We start from the raw sequence: 19,858 nt of genomic DNA, 5'->3' as shown, positions 1-19,858 counted from the left end.
CCTTTTTCCGTTGTCTGTGCTCATCACATGCTCTAAGATTATGATCTTTTACAGTGACGCCGCACGAGAACGAAAATATATTCAAACCCCTTCTAAGTAAAGGAAACGTTTCTCATTTCTCAGGACGTACAACTCCAGCTTCAGATAGAGAGATGACTCAGGGCTGGACATTCAGACAAAAATTATATCAAAAGAAAAAAATCTATATTGATAAATATCATGTTATTATATATTTTAAGTTTAAAGAATTTTGCTCCTGAGTGAAGGTTTGGTTTTAAACTCAACATCTGACAAACCTGAGGTAGATCACTGATGTGGTTTTCCTCCTCCCGGTGAACAATCATTATATTGATATATATATATATTGAACGTTGTTTCTATTGCTATTGATGAGGAAACTCAAAGTGCTTCACACTGAGACAATATATATAAACAGATGTAAAGGTGAATACTACAACTACAAATTCAAGAATATTGTAAAATGAAACATACATCCAAGGCAGCACACATCCATGAACCAATCAGTCGTACAACACAGCACTCGACACTCACACGGCAGCTGAATAAGAAACATGCTCCACAAATAGACAGACTAAATACAGAAAATCAGCCAAAGACCTGAGAGAACAAATGATCTTGCTTATGAAAGTCGACAGTGTTGTGATGGACCTGAGTGACCAGAGAACAGGATGTTACTGAAGGCACCTTCTCCAGACCTGGACTCACCGATGGTAACATAGTTGTAATGATTAAGGTAAAGCTTGACTCTACAGCGCCTCCTGGTTCAGGAACAGAGGACACCACATCTTTGCAGCTGATAGGGTTGACTGTATTTTGCCTGTGCTGGTTCTATGAATCCCTCGGTCTACCCACTGGATGAGGCTCAGTGTGGCTGGAGGCCAACAATCCTCAACAGCTCCATATTGCTTTGAGCTCCCTCAACCACACCCACCTGTTTTTGCAATCCAATCAAATCTAGATTCAACTAAATCCCTCTTGTAATTATATCCCTTCACCATATTTAGCAGCACTCAGAAATGCATCATATTACACAGACTGAAAACGCTCTTGTTCTGAAACATGAGATGAGAAACTTCAGAATTTCTCTGAAGTCCTGCACAGAGATCACACATCACACCACGAACACCTTTTAGGGTCATTTCGATTTTTCATTAACAGTCGTTTCACTTTTAGCTCAGAGGTCCACATGCACGACGCAGGCTGAAGCCCTTCGACAGAAAGGTCTCGCTTCTGGGTCAGCAACCTGTTTCAAGTTTTAATACGCCTCTTTCAACACATTAAATGGGATTTTAAGTTACAAAAGATCCAGACTAAAGGTTAGTATTAGAGGAATTATACTGTAATTGAAGGTGATCACTGAAGGAGACCATAGTTGTACACATGTTTTCTACAGAAGCTACCGTGCAGAGAAGTCCTGGACTCTGGATTAGTTTCTTCTTCTTCTTCTTCAGAGAAACTATTCGATGAAGTCCAGCCACCTTCACAAAGGAGTCCTCCCTATACACGGTCTGTGATTGCTCCCTTTATTCCGGTCAAAGTGCTCAGTGAGTGTAAGAGGTCAGCGACAGATGTAAAGCAGTTTTATGTTCCACTCATTGGGTCCAAGTCAGCTGTGCTTTTGTTTTTGCCGCCCGAAACCAATTAATGTCATATTTTTAGACAAATAGCAAACACACACCTCACTGTGTGGAATAATGGCTCCATTGTTACAGAGACATCAGTAGAATACTAAATAAAGATTCAAGACAAAAGGGATCCTGAGATTCAGTGGTGCAGGAACTTTATCCCAAACGGCCGATGTGAGCCTTTCACAGACATAACGTCATCAGAGTTTGTTTTTCCGATAAGCAGCAATATGTATATTTTTATTGTGTTATTTTATGTCTTTGTCATTAGGGTTTTTATAACAACATCATAAAGTTAATGTTTTTACCAATATCTTGACTCCCTAATATCTGTATTGACATCAACCTGTCTGGTTCTACTGTGTATATAATGTACTCTCGAGTGTCCTCCTGCTGTTCAGAGTACACATGGTAAAAGCAGATCCTGCAGGAAGTAAAGTGCATATGTTGTATATAGATGTATTTAAAGAGTCACAATGAAGGACCAAGCAAACAGCAGCCCAACACAACAATGACGACGGCTCCTAATCTGTCCTATATAACAGCTGAGAGCTGCAGTGCTGATGCGTCGCCTGCTGATTGTTAGATAGCAGCATAACCACAACCCACTTCCCTGCCAATATCTCTTCTCGCTTCCTGGAAGCGGGCACCAGCCATCGCTACAGTCACAGTGTCGTACCAGACGCCGTCAGATCCAACAGACATCCAAGGCCTGTTAAATCCGTCAATAACGCTATGATCCACAATCCACGAGACAACCTTGAATACTGCTGAAGCAAGACGTGACATGACCGGGTCCAAACCTCCAGCCTGCAGGACGTCACCGGCAGACATGCCGTGTCACGTTTAGATCCTCCCCACTCCCACCTGTAGCTGTAATATCATTGATGTGTTTACAGCTTTTCTCTCTGAAAGCAGATCAACACACAGATACTGTGTGTGTGTGTGTGTGTGTGTGTGTGTGTGTGTGTGTGTGTGTGTAAGTCTTTTTCCATAATGCTCTGCTGTTCTTTGACCTCTGACACAGCAAACATGAGTCCATGAACGTTGATTATTTTACTTCTTATCCTGTAATATTCTAACCGGACTCGACTGGTAGCAAATCACCAGAGGCCGCTCGTTCCATTTCCTAATCTACACGAACTCTCAGGGCACATTTTACTTTGCTGCGTCGCTCTCTGAACCCAGATGCAGCTGTTCAGACCTCAACCTACAGCGGTGTCGACCCGACGCACAGGCTGCTCTGAGAAAAAAATAAAAAACCTTTAATTTCATTCCCTGCAAAACAGATTGTGAAAACATTAAAACGAGATGCATAAATATCAGAGAAGATGCAGAATTGATTGCACAGAGTAAACAAGAAGGGATATTATGCATGTAGCTTTCAATAAAAAAAAAACACAGAGAGACACAGCTTGCTCTGAAGAAAAGAAAAGGGAAATGCGAGAAAGTATTAGAGATACTTTTGATATCTATTAGGTGTGACTGATCTTGTAAAATGATCTGGGCCGACAGTAACAAAAAAAAAAATAATAATAATTCAACCCAACTGCTCTTGCAAGTACGGAAAAAGAAAATCTTCAAAAAGCTGCAATTTAATATAATTTCAATTCAATTTCTGAACACTCCAATCTTTAGTTCTTAATCTCTTAAAGAAATCTCTGTGAAGCTCAGTGAAGCAAGTCTGTTCCTCCCTAAAAGACACTGTAACACAGAGAGAGGAGACACTGTGTCCCTTTATCAGTACAAAGTTTCCTCTTCTTTGTTTCTGGAGGCTGTGAAGCCATAAGCACAACAACATTAAATCAATCTACCTTACACAACACTAAACAAAACAAAAAAAAAACATGCACCAACTCCTATGCAAAGGACTGCAGAGAAAATCGTTTTTGACTCAAACCCAGGAAATAACCACTGTTTGTTCATTTCAATTCTCATTAATTTAAATGAATACCCCCCCCCCCCACAAATCATTTTTATCATTTAGCCAAGGTTAAATCTTTTATCTCACATAATGACCTGGTAGAAAAATCATTCACGCCCTTATTTCCTCTCGCCTCGACCACTGTAACTCTCTTTATAATATAATATATATATATAATCTTACTCAGAAATCAACAGCCAACTATAAACTAATGCAACATCATCTGCATGTCACATTATTTGGTACATTTGAGTATCAAGACATCAGACAGTTATCGCCTTCACCGCAGAGGTAATGTTTTCACCGCTGTCCGTTTGTTTATCCCCACAACTCCTGAACAGATTTCTTGGTGGGAGGATGGGACATGGGCCAAGAAAGAACCCATTCAATTTTGGCATGGATCCGGACGAAGAGGCAGATTCATTATTTTATTTTTTTTCCATTTTTTTAATCTTACATTGTGTAATTGCATTTTTTTGACCTTTTCACCCATTTCCCAGGGAATAATTCATGGATCTGACTGATATGTATGAATTTGTGCAATTTGGTGCAAGTTGGTTGAAATGAAGGGAACTGTTGACAGGTGGTTGACATTACGTGATGGGGTTTTTATGTTATAAATTCAGGTGTCTGTTTTTTAAACATGGACCTTTCATTTTAATTAATAACTGTTATGTGTGAAATCAATGGTTCAGCTTTGAAGAGGAAAGCAAACAAGTGCGCACTCTTCCTGAATGACACAAGGACTAACACATACATTGGAACAGATCCGAATAAATAAATGGATTAAATTCTTTAACACGATGAGATAGGAATGAGACTTAGCAAAGTATAATTATTTTGTTACACACTGAGAAAACTGGCACTTTTATTTTTATGTAAAATTTGACATGACACACTCAATGTAGCTGCATGGCTGCTTTGACCCGGTTGATCTAAAATATAATTATATAGATTTATCTTAATTTTTTCCGATCAGACTTCTGGGACTTCATGTTCGGGTTTATGCTTTTGTGCAAAAAGCAACACAAACATCTACCAGCACATCTGGAGTTCACAAATTTGGGTGGGTGGATTTTACAATCTTCCAAAGTTCTACAGTGATCTTTGTCAATTCAGGATCCGATGCCTGTTAACTTTCTTGAATTTGATTTAGATGTATGAATGTTTGACCTACAGGCTGAGCACTCTATAGTGAGATCAATGCTCATAATGGTTTGTCTGCAGTGATGCTGCAAAAGTCAATCAGACGTAACGAGTGCACTGGAGGGTGAAGACACAGCTGCAGGTTGTGAACGTGGACATACAAGTAAAGAGAGATAGACGAGATGCAAGAGCTTTTCTGTTGTACACATTTACGTTCTGCAAAACATCAACATGTACTTAAAATACTTTGTGTGTTTTCTGTTCCCACAACTTGGCCCCACCCCTTTGTTTTGCACGTGGCCTTGAAGGGGCAGTGTTTTCCCATTGCTATATGTCATGTGGGGGTAGTGGCCATCTTGCATTTCAAACACTCCTTCGACCGTAGAGTATTCAGGACCCCCCCCAAAAAACGATGTGTAGGGTGTAGACAAAAACTCTGGAATACTTGACTAACAGCGAAGCAAATCAAGATGGTGACCGCTGTGGATAAAATGTTCATGAATATAAGTATGAAAACACACAAAGTAACTATGAATTCTTTATTTTTGTTTAATCCAGTGGCAAATGATAATGTGATTAAATCGCTTTGGGAAGCGTTTCAGGAAAATCGCTATTTACGCCGTCAAAACAAGAACAAGCATGTAAACAGTTTGAGAGTAACAAGTTGTATTAATCAATTCCAGTTCTCAGTTTTTATATTATTTATATATATATTCAGTTGTCTCAATTCCTAGGTGAAGGATTTCCAGTCCTCTCCCTTTTGGCTCCTTTGGAGTAGAACACTCCCAGAGAAGGACTCTTCATATCGAGGGGTCGGGGCCAAGGGAGAGGAATTGTAACATGACATTAATATGTATTATGAGCACAAATGTGTTTTATATCTATGAAAAATAAAAGTAAATCCTGGAGAACAGTCACTGGATACCTGTTCTTAAAACCATGATGCTGCCAAAAACATAAATGAACCACTGAGTTCCACCAGCTAGCTTGTAAGAACAGTAACATGGGAGGAGGGAGCTGTGCAGAAGTCTCCTAAAGAAGAAGACATCTGACGACACGCAGGGTTTCGTTCCAAAATCAGACAGTGTACGCATCATTTCTCCAAAAGGTTTTGCTGACAGGAAAGAAAACTGCAGTGGAAAACAAAATCCTGTGACGTTCTCAGACAGAGATGAGAGTCACTGACCATGGGCCTGCCTCTCTTTGGGAATCAAAATAAAAGATTCGTTCCCAGACTGAAATTGAAAAACCCAAAGGGAGATTGAATATTGGTGTGAAGTGAAGGTGATAGCAGACCATCGGTTTATATAAAGAAAACCACTCGGAGGGGGGGGGGCTGACAGTAAAGGTGGCATCCTGGGGTCGATCCACAGCATAGATGTGCTTTGATTTAAACAGTAGTGGCAACAAAAGCCAGCAACAACCGCGCAAGTCACTACAACTCACATCCTGCCAACGGCCTCGTTATATCGTACCTTTCACCGTTTGGTTGCATGGTGATCAATGTTAAATTCAGCATGGAAGATCTCAGTCCCTCAACTGCAATAAATAATGAAACCACAGACGTCTAAACTGTTTCTAACATTTCAAATGAGCACGACTGCATCACAGAGGTAACCTGAAATACTCTCCACCGTGCAAAGCCAGTGTTTGTTCCAGCTTAATCTGAGCAAGGCTGACCCAGAGGCGTTTTATAACAACTTCATGTTAAGCCCAACTGAAATAATGATTTCCTATATGGGGCAGCGAAGGTCAGAAACACTGCGAAACTACAAAATCCACAGCAAACAGACAAAGGTTACTTTGGGAGGTGTGCCGCTCTGATGTTACAGGAAGGAGTGAACTCTCGTCTGGAGTCCTTCGAACGCCAAAGTGGGAGCATGAGCCCAACTCCAGCTGCATGAGAAGCAGCCCTGCTCACACTGCCGGTCCCCATTTCGGGGAGCAAGTGCTGGCGATGCAGTCTTGTAATGCAAGCTCCTAATGATGTGACAGCGTGCGGAGAGCAGCATGCCCCTGCAGAATACCACAGGGACCATGTGTGAGGACAAGCCATATCATAACAGGGAGGTAGCATGCGCACATTTGTTCCACCAGCTCCTTATCTGTTGCAAATATGGGTGATGATTGTGTCTGGCTCTGATTTGCAGTAAAAAAAAAAAAAAAAAAAAACCAGCCCTGCCTCCCAAATAAAAAAAAGAGGAAGGACACTCAAAAGACATCATGAATGTTCAGAGCACTTCACATCCATTACGTAGAGGAGTTAGAAAGGATCAGTGTTTGTTGCGATGTTCATCCTTCACATCCAAACACGGAGGATGGGGAGAGGAACACGCAACACGGATGACACCGCAGCGCAGAGGAGAGCGTGCACAAGGCAGGAATCTGCATTAGAAGGAAAAAGACGCACTGTGGTGTTGGCTGCAACTTTCATATCTGTTGAGCTCTGGCGCAAACTGGTGTGCGCAAGGATGACCAGTGCGCTTCAGCCAGTTCAGAAGTAGCTGCTGCAATAGCCTAGAAAATATGTATGTTGCACGCAGGGGCGTATATAAGAGGATGAATTAAGACTTAAAAAAAAAAAAGAAGAGAGATAACGAGGCCTCCTGCAACACCTCCTCTTTGCATCCCCTCGCCATCACCGCGCATCGTGCAGCCTGAACTGAATCCCACCATTATGCATTGATTCCTTCCCCTCCACAGAGAGAGAGAGAGAGAGAGAGAGAGAGAGAGAGATGGGGGGGAAAGTTGGCATGAGGCGGGCACAACACCGATCGCCTCCATCTGGCTGTCCTGTTTAATGGCCACTTAGTATTACACTGTCACACATGAATCACTCAACGCGCACTGACAGTTTGACCATTGTTGCGCTCGCGTGCATTGGATGTGGCTGCAAATCTCCCCCCCCCCCCCCCCCGCTGCTGCGTGCGCGCGTTGGGGGGCTGGGTGGTGGTGTGGGGGGGGTATGTGGATGTGCACAGGGTCAGACTCACCGACGGCGAAATCCAGCAGATCCGCGCACAGGAGCAAGCACAGCGAGAAGACGGTCATCTTTCCCTTATTTCGCAATAAATCCCAAACTCCATCTGCGTTCACATGCTCCGCGCGTCCCGGCCGTGTAATCCCCACCATTCCAGAGGCAGCAGGCGATGGAGAGGCGCCCCCGAACTACTCATGATGCAGCCCCCAAGTCTGAGAGGAGAAATCGGAGAAGTTGACAGTGAATACAGCGGCGGAGAATCGAGCACCGGAGAGAGAAGAGAAGGGAAAATTAAAAAAAAAACCAAAAAGCACCAAAAAAAATGACTCACAAGGCGAGTGTTTTTTTTAATTTTTTTTCCACCTCCCAGTTTAAACAATGGGGAGCTGCGCTGCGCCGAGGAGCAGATCCGGCTCTGGAGGAGACGGAGGTTTGGATGAAAATGTGCTCCTCCGTCACCTCTCCCTCTCTCTCTCTCTCACTCACTCTCTCTCCCTCCCTCCCTCTCTCTCTCCCTCCCTCCAGACAGACGCACAGTCATTTCCCGATCACCCGCTCTTTTATTTCACACAATTTCCTTTAATCCCACCCTGGATTCAAACCCCTCTAATTCTGTCCATTAAGCCGATTTATTTCTGTTGGATTCTTTTACTCATAAAACCACGTTTTTTTTGTTTTTTGCTTTAAATAAAGATCCTATTGGTTCTTGTCTATATAACATCTATAAGAATCCAGACAGCAGCTGGCGGAGCTCGTCCACTTGACCAAGAAATCAAGTTTTTAATCATCAGAACAGATTGACCTGCCTTCCGTGGAAAAAGGGTAAACTCTAAATTATCCGTTCTGCAAATGAAAAGATGCTTGACTCAGTTCACCTTTGTACAGAAGCCCAGAGCAAACTCTTTGATTTAAAAAAAAAAAATCCTGCAAGAGAATTATAATGACAAACTTTTTTAAAATAACAACTCACCGACGTACAATCCTTAAAATACTACTTTCTAATGACTTAAGATACTATCTCAAAATAAATCGGGGTTTTTTTTAGATACCAATTTAACGCAAAGCAACGACTATCTCAAAATAATGAGCTAGCATCTGAAAAGGGAATAAGAATCCTGAAATAACGAAGTTAGAATATCAAATTAACAAATTAGAATAAATAAAGAGTAAGAATCTCAGATTAACAAATTAGAATTTCATAGTAATGGTATGTTAGGAGTTCGCTAATATCTTTTAAAACTAGAGCCGTAGTTTCCTCTCTTTGCCGTGTAGCCTGTGTTGCAGGAGTTAGAATCTCAAAATAATGACTTTCTATCTCATAATAATAACTGATCATTTCATAATCACGATTTAATATAAAATTCTGAAAAATCGAAATCATATTTTTTTCTTTTAGCATTCACATTTTTTCTTGCACTGGCAGAAACAAGCTTCCATACATTTGTTTCACACTCCACCACCTTAAAGTAAATCAAGACTCATTATTACATAATGCCCCGTCCACTCCAAGCATCTGTGTGTTCAGAGGGTAAACATATTAAATACATATTATTTTCTAGCAGCAACATTAAAAACACTTTTTTGACCTTCATGATTAGCTGAGTAATGGAGCTCATCGACCAGATTAAACCGATCGTCGGTCTCATTTAACAGCGTCCATCACGCAGGCAAGTGTGCATTCAAGTGTGGAGGAGGATTTCACCTGAGAGGAAGTGACCATCTTTATACTTGGATCATATTTATCATAACACTCAAACACAAGGTGAAATCTTCATATAATCTATCATACTTATCAATTCTTTTCCTCCTGGTGTCTGCTCTTTGCAGCCTTGTTACCTCAGCTCGTGTTTTAACTTATATTTTATTGAAGAACTTTATTTTATACGACCTTTGCATTCATTTATATTAAATTATATATTTAATCATCTTTGTTATCTGGACATTTCTTTTGTAAATTTTTGTAACCGGCACAGTTTGACTTCAGGATGACACGTGTTACTACAGGAGGTGCATTCTTCTTGTATTCTTCAAAGTATTATTCAGAAAATGTCCGATGGGGAAACCACCACTGTCCGAATAAATGTCTAGATAGAATCAAAAAAATAGAGAGTTAATTGTTGTGTTATTGACAATTACGGTCAGCTCCAAAATTAGAAGAAGCGCTCAAGAGTGATGGGGTCAGAGACATCGTCAGCTCCTCCTCACACTTCGACAGGTGCCTGAGGCCACATCATTCTCATCAGCATCCCCTTAGCGGGGGTTAGTCCAGGTTTGTTCCCCTTTTTTGCTGTGAAATGATGTTTGCAGCACGAGAAGCCTTTTGTGAAATGGTCTATGCGTTCTCTTTCAAAGCCCAGGCAATAAGTTATTCAGGGAGACAGCCACCGGAGTGCCAAATCCATTCTCCCAAAAATATGAATTCGCTTGAATGAAGCCATTGGTTTCCCATTTTCAGCAACGCCAACTCAATATATCAAGGCCGTAAACTTGTATTGATTTGAGCAGCAGTGACCCAGTAATACTTTTACCTGTGCAGGAACCATGGGAAAACTTTATTTCATTTTTTTTCTTGCAGGTAGAGATTCGGTGGTGTGAGGCCTCGGGTCATAATCTGACCTCTTGATGTGTAGTGCAAACCCAGCAGACTGTTCCTCATAAGACGATATCTAAAATATTACTCTAACGATGTGAAACCTGAGACTCCCACACTCCCTCCTTCCACTGACAGAGAGGAGAGGATGCTTCCTTGGTTAAGGTCTCCAGCGCTAATGCACTATCCCACATCTCTAGAGGGCAGTGTCAACAACAATTTATTGGGGTAACGGAGCTGAACGTGTTGCTGTCCATATGGCATCTTAGCCTGCAAGGAAAGAAGGGCTCTCCGACTGGTGCGAGTGTACAGTGCACACTGATTGTGTGTGTTTACCCTTCTCTTTGCACCATAGACACCAATCACTAAACTGCTTTTTTTGGGGGGACTTTTTATTTAGAATCTGAGGAATTGCAAGGAAGAGGAAACCTGACACACAGACACAAGCGACTCCATCTAAGAGGATTACTCTGTCTTCTCCCATTCTCCTCGTCTACCTTCCACTTATCATTAAGTATTTGTTGCTTTGATTTGCACTGCTGTGTTGCATGGACGGCGCAGGGGACTAGCAGAGATCATCAGTGGTCACTCACTCGTGGGTAAACCCGGTGGAAACAGGTCTTTTGTGTTTGTGTACAAGCATCAGAATCCATTTGCTAAGCAGGACCTTGTCTAATTGCATGTTTTTATACAGCACACATTTAACTGCAGGCTACATTTAACCTGAGGCCACGGAGTCGATGTTTTAACATACAAATACTCTTGTTGATTTTTAGCATGGGGAAAATTACAGATGAGTGAAAGCGAACAGCTAACTCAACAGTTTGTGGTTGTTTCTCTTATTTCAGTTCAGTGGTAAATGTGCTGTATTTATATTTGAGTGTTTGCACTCAAGGAGCACTCGGAGAGCTTTACAGTACGACTCGCATTCACCCATTCACAAACACATTCATACGGACACAGCCATTAAGGGCAATTTGGGATCCATTATCTTGCCCAAGGACACTTCAGAAGGGAGCTGGAACCACTTTTAGGGATCAAACGCACAGACTAGTTAGGGAACAACCCTCTGTACCTCCTGAGCCACAGCCAACAGTTAACTATGCATTTTGAAGATGATGCAAATCCTGTCTCTTCTGTGCAAAACTTCAACTCAGCATTTGAGGACAACGGATATCCTCGACCACACAACAAATACAATCTTCTAAACTTTGGGTGCGGCCCCATATAATTAATATTGTATTCACAAAATCAACAGTTAGATTCTACGTCTTGTACATTAACATGTTCTACTGTATAAACATGAAACACAGTCAACCTCCTCTGTTTCATACAAGTTATTCATTTAGCATTTTTCTAATGTTAGTCAACCTCTGGCATTACTCACACTTCCCCCTGCCTCGACATTAAAGTGCTTTTATTTTATAGGAATTATTATATGAATGGTTTCTTTACACAACAGGAATTTACTACAGTAACCTGATAGAAACAGAAAACTGAGATTTAATAATAACTGTTGGCAGAATTATTAGCATCAAGTTTTACTGCAAAGGTTTGTGCTGCTGTAAATACAGAACAAATAATAATATACCTTTATCCTGCATGCTTAGCTTTAATGCTACATAAGGGGGAGTGCAAAGTCACCAATTTACCAAACTATTTTTATTTCTGTCTTTGCAAAGAAGCCGAATAATGTTGATATTCACAATTTCATACAGCATCGTAAAAGAAACATTCGGTGGTCTATTCTTTCCCTCAGCCACACTTCATCCATCCAGATTCAAGAGCATCTCTCAGTGACAATGCCATCCAGCGATTGCACAACAACGTTGTTATATGCAGAATTGCCCCACTTGATGTCACCGATAGCGCGATTGGCTCGATATTGCAGACTGGACAGAGTGTATATAGGTTCAGACCAGTTCCTAATATCAAGTGCCATTCACGGGGCAGGAGGGTGATTCAGAAAAAAACACTTGATGCATTGTTGCAGCTCAATGCCCTTCTCTCCTCCCTTCACGGCTCAGGAAAGTGAGGACACATTTTCAGAACCTTCTCCGACTTATGAGAGGCTTCACTTCAGCTCCTTAATTGAGTATATTTTTGGGGATGTTTCTAAATCGTTCTTACAGTCGTTGCTCAGACAGTTGGGATCCTTAGGGAATATTTTGTCCTCTTGCCTCACTCCTTACACAAATTACACAATAAAAAAACAACAAAAAAAGAACACAGCAGATTTCACCGCCAGGTAATTGAAAATGCAATTATCGGTTAAAATAGCAAATCCTATTATGTTGGTTAGGATCGTCTTATTACCGGTCTTGATAATTCAGTCAGTGCATCAACGATTGTGAGTCACAGGATCAGCACCTTGGACAGCGCTTGTAAACTCCATTGATTGTGTAACTGGTCAGAAAGTTCTAAATATATAAATATCAATATTTTGATATTTGAAAGTTAAATTCGTCTCAACCTTGTGATCTTGAAACATATAGACCCATAAAATCCTATTATTCTGGATCCCTGTGTATCCCCAACTGCAAAAATCACTCCTTGCTTTTTGCAGAGCTCCTAATCCACTGATTACACTGCAGTGGCTCATAAGTATCAGCCCCCTAAATATGCCTGTTGTTTTCCATCAAGATCGATGAATTATTCTCTGAGAAATCAACGAGAATGTTGAAAAAACACCCCGTCTCACAATGTTAATTCCTGGATCCGCCCCTGATCCGGTTCCACACCTGGATTTAAATGATTCTTCCGTGGGTCAGCCACACCCCTGCTCAGAATAACATGGAAACTGGTTGAGTTGTTTTTTGTGTGATACTGCCAACAAACAAAAAAAACCCCACAAATGCAGCTGAAAACATCGTTACTTGAGTTAAAATATTATGAAACAGTATTAATACAAATGTGTTGAACAAAAGTGATGAACAATTGCTGTACTTCCCTCTGCCTCTCTCCTCAGGGGGAACGCTGCCTATGGCAAATTAGGCATGCAGTGACTTTAACAACATAATATACAGCTTTAGTGATGGTGTATTAAAGCAAATATCAACTGGTATATAAACCTTTAAGAATGCTTCCCCTCAGGACAGCTGCAACGTACATGGCTGTGTGGAACAGCTCACGAGGCATCTGTCACTGGAAGCAGCCGCAGAGATGACATGAATCAACTGGCTAAGGTGAGTTGTGTACACAAGCCGGCGATGTGACCTTTGAGTTTGTTCCTCAGCCACACACCTGCACACAGCATTAGTGCAAATCACCCGGGGATTCATGAGGGAACTGTTGCTAAAGACAACTGCCGGGTCTCAGAGTAGAAAGAACAGCTGCCATGCAGGAGGAGTCTGAACATTGTCCAGAGGAGGGGAGACTGCAAACAGAAAGGCTGAATGGACACAGAGGTCCACACTGACTTATATTGCAATGTGTTGTAGTTTTTATGTTGCAGTCGTACAAGCACAGAGAACAAATTTGTCTTAGTCACTGAGAAATCCATTGTGGCTTTGGGAGAACATTGAAATGAGCACAGGGCTGACCTCAAATCATTCCTTATTCTGTGTAACGTCTCTAATCTCTAATATGAGCTGATATTCAAGGATGGCCAAGCATCGCATCCCTAATCCTCTGGAGACAAGGTCTGTATCTTCCAGCAGAAATGGCAGACGTGGTGAATGCCCACACTTTTATTTAGAGTCTTTATATCACCTGCCAAAAACGTCTCTACATGCACTGTGGTGATTTGAGATCACTTATGATGTGATATGATGAAGTGTCAGTGAATTGGGTGAAATCTCTTGTGTGATTAACACAGAGTCTCGTATATTCAGAGGAGTCTACAAATCAGTGTTTGACATTAGTAAATAACAAAATAGTCACACACTCTGGGTCATTGATGAAGTGCTTGATATGGATTTATAGGTGAACCGTCGTTGAACTTCACCAGGACATGACGTGTCTATTGTTTACAGATCTACGTCTTCTACTGACAATTTGATCATGCAAGACTGTCTTTACCTCTTCTACTGTGCAAAACTTTAATGACATTATAGAATCTGTTATTTTATATTATAACCTTCTGGCGATGTACAGCCAACGCCATAGAGCGATGCACTATGAACATAAATCATCTATTTTATTGGTCCGTGTCCAAAATCTCTCACTAATCACAGTATCGTGAGATGGCCATTTTTCTGTGAAATGTTTAGACCTTACATAGTGCACTCATCATTTTCACAATGCATCTTGAAAAGTGGTGTAAACCAGATGGTCACTAAGTGAGCAATATGTACCATCATGCATTGCACTTTCAGCGGAGAGACAAGAGGAGAAAGGGCAGCAGAGCCGAGCGTCAAGAGCAAACTGCCGCAAACAAGTTTATTCTTGATATTCTTCAATTTGATTTTTACTCCTGAGATGACAACGTTTATTACAGAGTCTAAAAGTGTTTTTTTCATCGGCCGACAACCATTAAGATAAGGGCCAATCAGAGCTGATGATCTCAGACAGAGTTGAAAGTACAGACGCAACCCGGCGCCTCAGCCCGGTCCGACTTGTTGTGTAAAGACCCCGGCAGCTGCGTTCTAGCTCAATCAACTTATTCTCATAGAGCATCCACGTCTTACGGGGGGGATTCCTTTTAATAACACGGCAGCGATAGATGAACATCAGATATCACAGCTTAACAATGCTCGTCTTTTTTAATACTGTGCATTACTGAAATTATTACTCAATATCTAAATGTCTGATGATGGAATTGCCTCTTATTTGGAACCCTGACCTGAATATAAATGTGTCAGCTATTAACCGTGTTGCAATTTTGCCCAATTTGATTGCTGAGGTATGGTAGATTTTAATTATCTCCATTACTGAATCCAAATGGCTTTCATGTTTAGACTCATGTGTGGAATATTTAATGAGACAATCACATCTGAATATAAACTGCAACATTTCCATTAGTGGAACGTGACTGGCTCTGCACTGTCATGTAATGAGGGGGAAATATTATCAATATTGCTTTTCTAATTATTAAGAAAAACTGCAGTTTCTATTGGTCAGAAATTAAATATTGGAAAGAAAAGTTGACTTTACTTTCCATGGACTTCAGCTGCATCCGCCTAAACACAAACAGAGATTAAGAGATTCCATCTCTCAAACTGACATCTGCAAATATATCAGGTGGAACTGATGTATGCACAGTTATTGTACAACTGCTGTGTTCATCTTTAAAAAATCAGAGGCTTGAACGTGCTCCACAGCGTTTGCACATCTGTTTCACTGAAACACTCTTTTAACAAGGCATAGTTGAAATCCACCCGCTGGTCATATGAGAATAAATACAGTATGCATTAAATTGTTAAATGACCGCTGCCACTGTTAATGAGCACATTATGAATCGTTTTAAGTAAAAAATGTTCCTATTAGATCTTTCTGCAGGAAAATAGGGCTAAACTGCCAGACTTGCGGCAGAGATTTTTTTAAATATTAGTTTTTCTGTCATTTCTTTCCCCCCCTCACACATTTCAGACCCGCAGCTTTGAGGCTCTTACATGTTGCAAATGCTCATTTTCAAAGAGATTACAACACATATCTGTCAGAAGCAGAATTGCATGGATATTATGCACGGGGGACGGCACAGAAGTCTGCCAGTGGGGAACACATTGCAGTGCGCCTGAACCATCACCAGAGATTAGGGGTGACTTCTTAAAATGGGACACAACCAAGCTTGCAGGGTTGACCAGGTTGAAACCAGCAAAAGACATGCTTTAGCTGCACAATTTCACTTTATCTGCACCACACGTAGACGGGGAGAAATAAAGCATATTTGTCAGCCACAAGTATTTCCTGAAGCCACTGGCCTCATGTGACTCACTGAAAAGAGACATAGCCTGTAGTGGCTTTGCAGAACACTCGTGGTCATTAATGTCATACATGACCCTAGATAAACACTTGACTATAAAATACCCCAACAATAGCTTTGTTCTATAAATGTTCAACTGTGATAAAAATGTAATGTTTGATTTTGTGTTTAAAACCATAACTAAATATCAGGTGATTGAAAATCCACAAAATGGTGGAAAATCCCAAAGTAGTTTAATTTGGAACTCCTGCTGATTGAGTGCATCCAACTCACAGGTTCACAGTTCAGTCACACGCTCGTATGAAAAGTGAACCTGGTTTGCGTGCGGTAACTTTTCCACAAATCTTTTTTACTATGAAACCAGTTGTTTTTCCCAGGGGCAGAGTTTCTCTGCTCAGCTGCGGAGCAACAACAGTAACAAGGGAATAAAACAAAAGATGAACCATGAAAAACAGTTTACGCTTCATTTGTCCGACAGAAGATTTGCTGTTAACGAGCACTAACCTGTGCTCTCACTCTTGAAATGTTTGTATGTTGCACGTTACTCACCTACTTCCTGCTCCGGGGGTCGAAAACTGGTAAAAGAGTCCACAGTTGATTTCATGTCTATTTATACTTCCTGGTTACAACATGTCTCAGGAACACGGGGGAGCGTTTGCTGCTGGGAAGTGTTTCCTGAGGCAAACGCTTACATAAAAGTGTGGTTCTGTGATTTCTCCATGATGTGTGAGCAGGGTTGTATAAAGTATTAATATTTGCCTGGTTTTTTTTTTTAGGCCAACGTGTATCTCCAGAAATTGTGAATAGTGGAACCCCCCCGCTGGTGGGTCAGACCACTCTGGTTCCTTTAGTGGGGCTGAGTGATCCCATGGTGTCACAATAAACTTATCTTTGGCTGATCCTCGTCACTTAAACACAGCTGACTGTATACATGTTAAGATAAGCAGCTTGTTATGAGACATATCCCTGAGATACATTTTCTTTTAAAATATTTGTGTCTGTTTGTTGACAGGAGAGCTGGAGTGAAGAGAGAGTGAGACAATCCCTCTCACCTTTTTTTTTTTGTTTGTTTTGGCAAAATCCATGACAACATGTTGGCTAAATGCTGATTATGGGATATTTTCTATGGAAGGGTGTTTCTTTGACGCTGATTAAATCATCTCAAGCACCATTTGCCGGGATCCAAATCCTGTTGGTCGGGGTCTCTCTGTGCCGTTTGCATGTTTTGTGTTCAGAAACACTTCAGAGGAAGCGAAGCTCTGCAACACTTCACATATTCACACGCTGCCATGGAACACGCTTGGGGAATGGTCACTTTGGAAAATGGATGTTTTTACAAATTTATCATAAGACATATTTCCCCGCTGTGATCTCGAGCATAGCACCGACTCCACATTTCTCAGGCACCGAACAGGCAATTCTGTCGAGTCTTTTTCCGGGTTTTAAAAAACACTGAAGAATGCTTTCAAGCTATTTCTGCTTTATTTATTTCCCCCGTGGTCGCAGAGCACAGAGCTAACATGAGCCGGCACTATGTGTGGGTTTATCTGGGTTTACTATGGAGCTGAGCAGCAAACACAGATAGAGACGCACAAACCTTACAACACTGAGGCTATAATCACAACACTCTCAACACAACGCAGGAGGTATCGTGACTCAACCTGTACAAACACAGACTAATCAAAAGTGTGACAGGACAAACTGAAAACATATAGCCTTAAATTAAAAGTGGACAGTAGCAACCTGTGAACAGATTGGTTCCAACCTAATTAGCTTCTGTGGAACATTCCCCCACAAGCCAAGTTCTTTTAATCCCCTCTGTGTTGTCACAACTGCACACGAGTCATCAGTGAGCAGTGGCAGACGTCCCTCTGTGCAGAAACAAACAGTTGGCAGGCAGACTTTGAGGAAACTAACTGTTCCTGCTGAGGTCTGTGTGTTATTATGAGGAACTGTGGCGCGATTTAAATTTCCTTTACTGTTGCTCAGGGAAACATACTGGAAAATGATCATCTGAGCAGCACTGATGTCTCCTATTGATGTCTCCTATGAATGTGAATGTAACATGCGGCAAAAATATATTGAGTATATATATCTAATAATTCCAGATTCATTCTGCCCGTGTGTCGCTCATGTACTTCGAGAACCTTTCATGTTATCTGCTTCACACTTGGCAGTGAATTGAACATGTGATAGGTTTAGCTTTATTGAACTTTGAACAAACAGGCGGTCACAATAGACTAATTGACGCGTGAAGTGATGTTGTCGATCACGAGTACAGCAACAAAAACGGATTCTGTACTCCGGGTTCCGTGAGTCGAGCTTCCTGGATTTTTGAGTTAACAGGTGAACAGCTCGTTGTGCAGCAGCGGTGGTGCAGCTTCATGGTTCTGTTGACTGAATCCTGCAGAAGGTCACTTTTACAGTTTCAGAAAGATAAATAAGATTTGTCCTGTAGAAATACATGCAGCCATAGGCACATGAGCAATACAACAAGTGGAGCAAATGCGTCCCCACCCCCACCAATGATCATTTTCCTTATTTTTAAGAAAATTAAAAAATGTATTAATAAATTATGGAAGTTTCGGACCACCCTTGGAGTTGGTTCAGTCCGACCCGTCGCTGATCCACTACAGTGCGGTGACAGACAGGCTGAGCTGAGCTTTTCCTCACAGCATGAAAGAGTCTGAATTAACAAAGCATTAAATTTTCAGTAACTTTTAATTAACTCATATTAAGTAACTTATTTTTAAAGGTCCAGTGTGTCGGATTTAAGGCTCTATCAGGAGAAAATGGATGTAATTCTGTTTCCATTAGTGTGTAATCACCGTAGACTAAGAATTGTAGGCAGACAACCCTCTACCTTTTTAGGCTTTGTAAAATAGCCGTTCTTCTCATAATCATTTCCTGTCCTCATCCACCTTCATAGCTCCAACAACTAAACTGATCTGGAAGCTGTTTCTTGAATTAAAATGCAGGAAATTCCTCTCCCATGCATGTGGCACAATCATTTTCAGTTTTTTTGTTGCAAGTGTCTTCAGAATCATTTTGAGACGGCTGCCACAGCATCTGGGTCACCGCTCAAATTAGGAACAAGTCAATCGCGAGGTGGCTGCAGCTCAGCAGGCAAAGCAAATCATCCACTGATCAAGATGTTGCTGGTTCAATTCCCACCTCCTCCAGTCTGCTTATCAGAGTGTCCTTTAGTGAGATACCAAACCCTAAAATGGTAGATATAGATATTGAACCATGGGAGAATTTAAAGTGCTCTGAGTGGTTTATTTAAATTCAGTTCATTTTGTATGTGTCAAGTTGCTGATGGAGAAAGAATGAAAAAAAATGTGCTAATTCAGTTCAACTAAAGTAACAGTTATAATTACCCCAATTATGCTCTCAGCCCTATAGTTCTCTCTCTCTCTCACACATATATATATATACAGGTAGAGTTGAATCATACACAATTATTAAGTTTATTTATGACTAATTTTTGGCTTTAAGTCATAGAGAGGTTATCAAAGTGGATATTCAAGACTTTGGCAACTTCCTGATAGTTGTTAGTTTAATGCCACAAAAGCAGAATTTGCTAAATGTGATATTCGCTTTGAAACAACAGGATGAAATCTCATGTCGAGCTTCTATCTGTTCCCACTTTGATGTTAAAACGGGGGTTGGTAATACTGGAACAGCAACAAAACCCCCGTCCCATAAG

General features: G+C 41.1%; 1 protein-coding gene across 4 annotated transcripts in view; it reads right to left on the bottom strand.

Annotated features, from left to right (window-relative positions):
• Positions 1-16,801, bottom strand: part of igsf21a (immunoglobin superfamily, member 21a) — a 174,088-nt gene extending 157,287 nt beyond the window's left edge. Inside the window, exons 1-2 of one of the 4 annotated variants that reach the window (XM_020096487.2) lie at positions 16,699-16,801; positions 7,710-7,908 (exon numbers count right to left, since the gene is read on the bottom strand). In XM_020096487.2, coding sequence (XP_019952046.1) covers positions 7,710-7,848 — 139 coding nt within the window. In that variant the 5' untranslated portion in view covers positions 7,849-7,908; positions 16,699-16,801. Of the gene's footprint in view, positions 1-7,709; positions 8,181-16,698 lie in introns of those variants that run through there. The other 3 variants (XM_069532284.1, XM_020096489.2, XM_069532279.1) reach the window with 3 other exon arrangements.
• Between the last annotated feature and the right edge of the window lie 3,057 nt (positions 16,802-19,858).

The sequence above is a fragment of the Paralichthys olivaceus genome, chromosome 2 (genome assembly GCF_024713975.1).
Source record: "Paralichthys olivaceus isolate ysfri-2021 chromosome 2, ASM2471397v2, whole genome shotgun sequence".
Classification (NCBI taxonomy): Eukaryota; Metazoa; Chordata; class Actinopteri; order Pleuronectiformes; family Paralichthyidae; genus Paralichthys; species Paralichthys olivaceus.
Note: the sequence above shows the minus strand (reverse complement) of the source record. Positions and strands in the feature narration are given on the sequence as shown.